The sequence below is a fragment of the Rhagoletis zephyria genome, unplaced genomic scaffold (genome assembly GCF_001687245.7).
Source record: "Rhagoletis zephyria isolate East Lansing unplaced genomic scaffold, Rhagoletis_zephyria_1.1 Rzeph_scaffold_09303, whole genome shotgun sequence".
NCBI classification, from domain to species: Eukaryota; Metazoa; Arthropoda; class Insecta; order Diptera; family Tephritidae; genus Rhagoletis; species Rhagoletis zephyria.
Genome location: NW_016166382.1, coordinates 4,387 through 7,103, shown reverse-complemented (window position 1 = coordinate 7,103; position 2,717 = coordinate 4,387). Strand labels below are relative to the sequence as shown.

General features: G+C 32.0%; 1 protein-coding gene across 1 annotated transcript; it reads left to right on the top strand.

Moving 5' to 3' along the window:
- The first annotated feature begins 2,015 nt into the window (after positions 1-2,015).
- Positions 2,016-2,708, top strand: LOC108375691 (charged multivesicular body protein 5-like). Its single transcript, XM_017631835.1, has 3 exons — positions 2,016-2,224; positions 2,288-2,439; positions 2,506-2,708. Exons 1-3 carry the CDS (start codon positions 2,156-2,158, stop codon positions 2,687-2,689), a joined length of 405 nt encoding a protein of 134 aa, XP_017487324.1. The 5' UTR covers positions 2,016-2,155; the 3' UTR covers positions 2,690-2,708.
- The last annotated feature ends 9 nt before the right edge of the window (positions 2,709-2,717 follow it).

Here is a 2,717-nt window from a genome sequence, read left to right as displayed (position 1 = left end):
AACAGTACATACATACATACGTGGGTTACCACATGGTAACTTTTGGTTTGTGTCAAAAGTCTGACATTTTTAATTAAAAATCCTATAAAAGTAATTCTATCAGTGCGTTCAGTTCTGTGAAATAGGAATTCGGTAGTATTTATTACTCCAAACTCATTTCGCGAAGCGTTCACAAGTAGACAAATTAATTAAAATGCACACTAAAGACATTACATAGCCGCATCGTAAAACTAAGTGTACCTACATATATATGTACATATACATGAAAATACATTCACTAGCATATTCATTCAACTGCATTCATTATCTGTAATTCCATAATTTCTCATACGTATATATATATTTTCTTTATCTCAACGACTTAGTATTGGAAATAATGAAGCTCCATTGTTAATTAATTATGAATACATATTTCTCTGTGCATAAGCATCATTTCATTAAATTAATTGTGTAATTAAGTGAATGCTAATAGAGCGTAGCGTTGAAGGAGTCGAAGTGGAGAAAGCAAGAAAAAAAAGTTATACATAATACTGCAGATGCAGATTTATTTTTATCCAACTGATTCATTTGTAAATTCATGGAATACGCAATAATGTGCAAACATAAATTTATGTGTGTATTTATAAGTAAGCGTAAACAATATACTTGCATGCATCCATATGTATGTACATATATACATAACGTCAACTGAAATGCAAAAAGACGTAACAACATCGTAAATGAAACGGAAGAAGTCGCGATTAATATTTTATTTATTTTTTTTTTTTTTATAAAATAATGTGGGGAGTTGTAATTCGCTGAAATTCATCACATAAATCAAAAAGTGAATTTTAATTTTTTTCATTAGTTATAACTTTTTGCATTTCAACGATGATGTTTATTACGTCTTTTTGCATTTCAGGTGACAATATGTATGTATGTACATTAACATTAATAGATAATTCATATATTTTTTGTTTTGTATATTTGAACTCAATTATTAATTTAAGTTGGACTACTTTTGGTTATATTTTTGGAAACTAGATATTCGCTTCAAATTCCTGTATATTTATTTTACCTGAGAAATCTAAAGCACCAAATATTAAAATCATTATCACATATGAAAATATCTTTAGTTCTGTATCATCTTAGTTGCGCAGATTGTATCACTTTGATACTTTTCTATTTCATATTTTTCTATTTGCCACCTATAGCAGATCACCATACGCCGGCAATTATACACAATGGAGCAGATCAACGCAAGAGCTACGATAGTCGCCCAAAATGTGCGTCTGAATGTATATATGTATACATATGTATGTATGTATGTAAGTGCTCGGCAAGCATTCTCATCACGTTCATGCTGTCCGCCAGTCAGTGAGAACGCAACACTTTGGAATTTCAAAAATGTTATTTTAAATATATATACATATCATTACTATACAAATCTACATACGAACAACCAAACATACATACATACCTGTGGCATGGTATCGCACATATCTACGCATTTATGTACATACATATGTATGTACAAATGTTTGCTAAAGAATTCTGGAGAATCCGAAACTCCTCTTCCGCGTATTTGCAGACATTTATTCCAATACACACACTTTTATTCCTTAAACGCTTTTTACTATTCATAGATCACATAAATTCCAAAAACTCACAACAAAAAAGGATATCTAACAAAATTTCGCAGGAAATACATTTTTATGCCGTAATTGCAATTTTACCGCCGGAAAATGAGTTGTACTTGTTTAGAAACGTCAGTTATGCCGGAAGTCCTGCCACATTGCCAGCGTTGGCATTAAAATGGCCTATATGAGCTTAATGTTTTTTAAATTAAAAGTGTAGAACGATATATGTACTTTGAAAATTTCCCAAAAAAAAACTTGCATAATTGCAACTGTATTAATTTAAAGTAAATAATATAAAAAGTAATTCTTAATTTTTATAAAAAAGTCGCCGAACTGGCAGCTTCAAATTTATTTGTAAACAACAAAACTTTTAAAGCCACTGTATTTCGAACTGTCATTGCAAAAAGATTAGTCATCAGCTGGCGAATTTGTAGCAGAAAAACGCAATTTTAATTGAAAACAATTCCGTAATTATTAAAAAATATAGCTAGTAAAATTTGGGATCAGTTGCTAAAAGTTAAAAAACAGAAGCCACAATGAATCGTTTGTTTGGTAAAGGCAAGCCCAAGGAGCCAGCACCGAATCTGAACGACTGCATCACGGGGGTAAGTGCACGAAAGATAGCACAAACAAATGGTATTGTTATGTTCTAACAAATAAAAATCCAGGTTGATGCTCGCGCAAATAATATAGAGGAAAAGATTACAAAGCTGGACAATGAACTACGCAAATATCGCGAACAGATGTCGAAGATGCGAGAAGGTCCAGCTAAAAACTCTGTAAAGCAGCGGGCAATGCGTGTGCTCAAGCAGAAAAAGGCGTAGGTTTTGATTTTAAACATAATAATATATTGTAGGTTTTTTATAAAACTTATTTACAACTACAGCTATGAACAGCAAGTGGAGGCACTGCGCAATCAGTCTTTCAATATGGAACAGGCAAATTATGCCGCACAATCACTCAAAGATACACAAGCTACCGTAGCTGCAATGAAGGATGGGGTCAAGCAGATGCAGAAGGAATTCAAAAAAGTCAATATTGATCATATTGAGGTAAATATGAATTCTTAGTTGAAATCGATTGATTGTGTTGATGGGG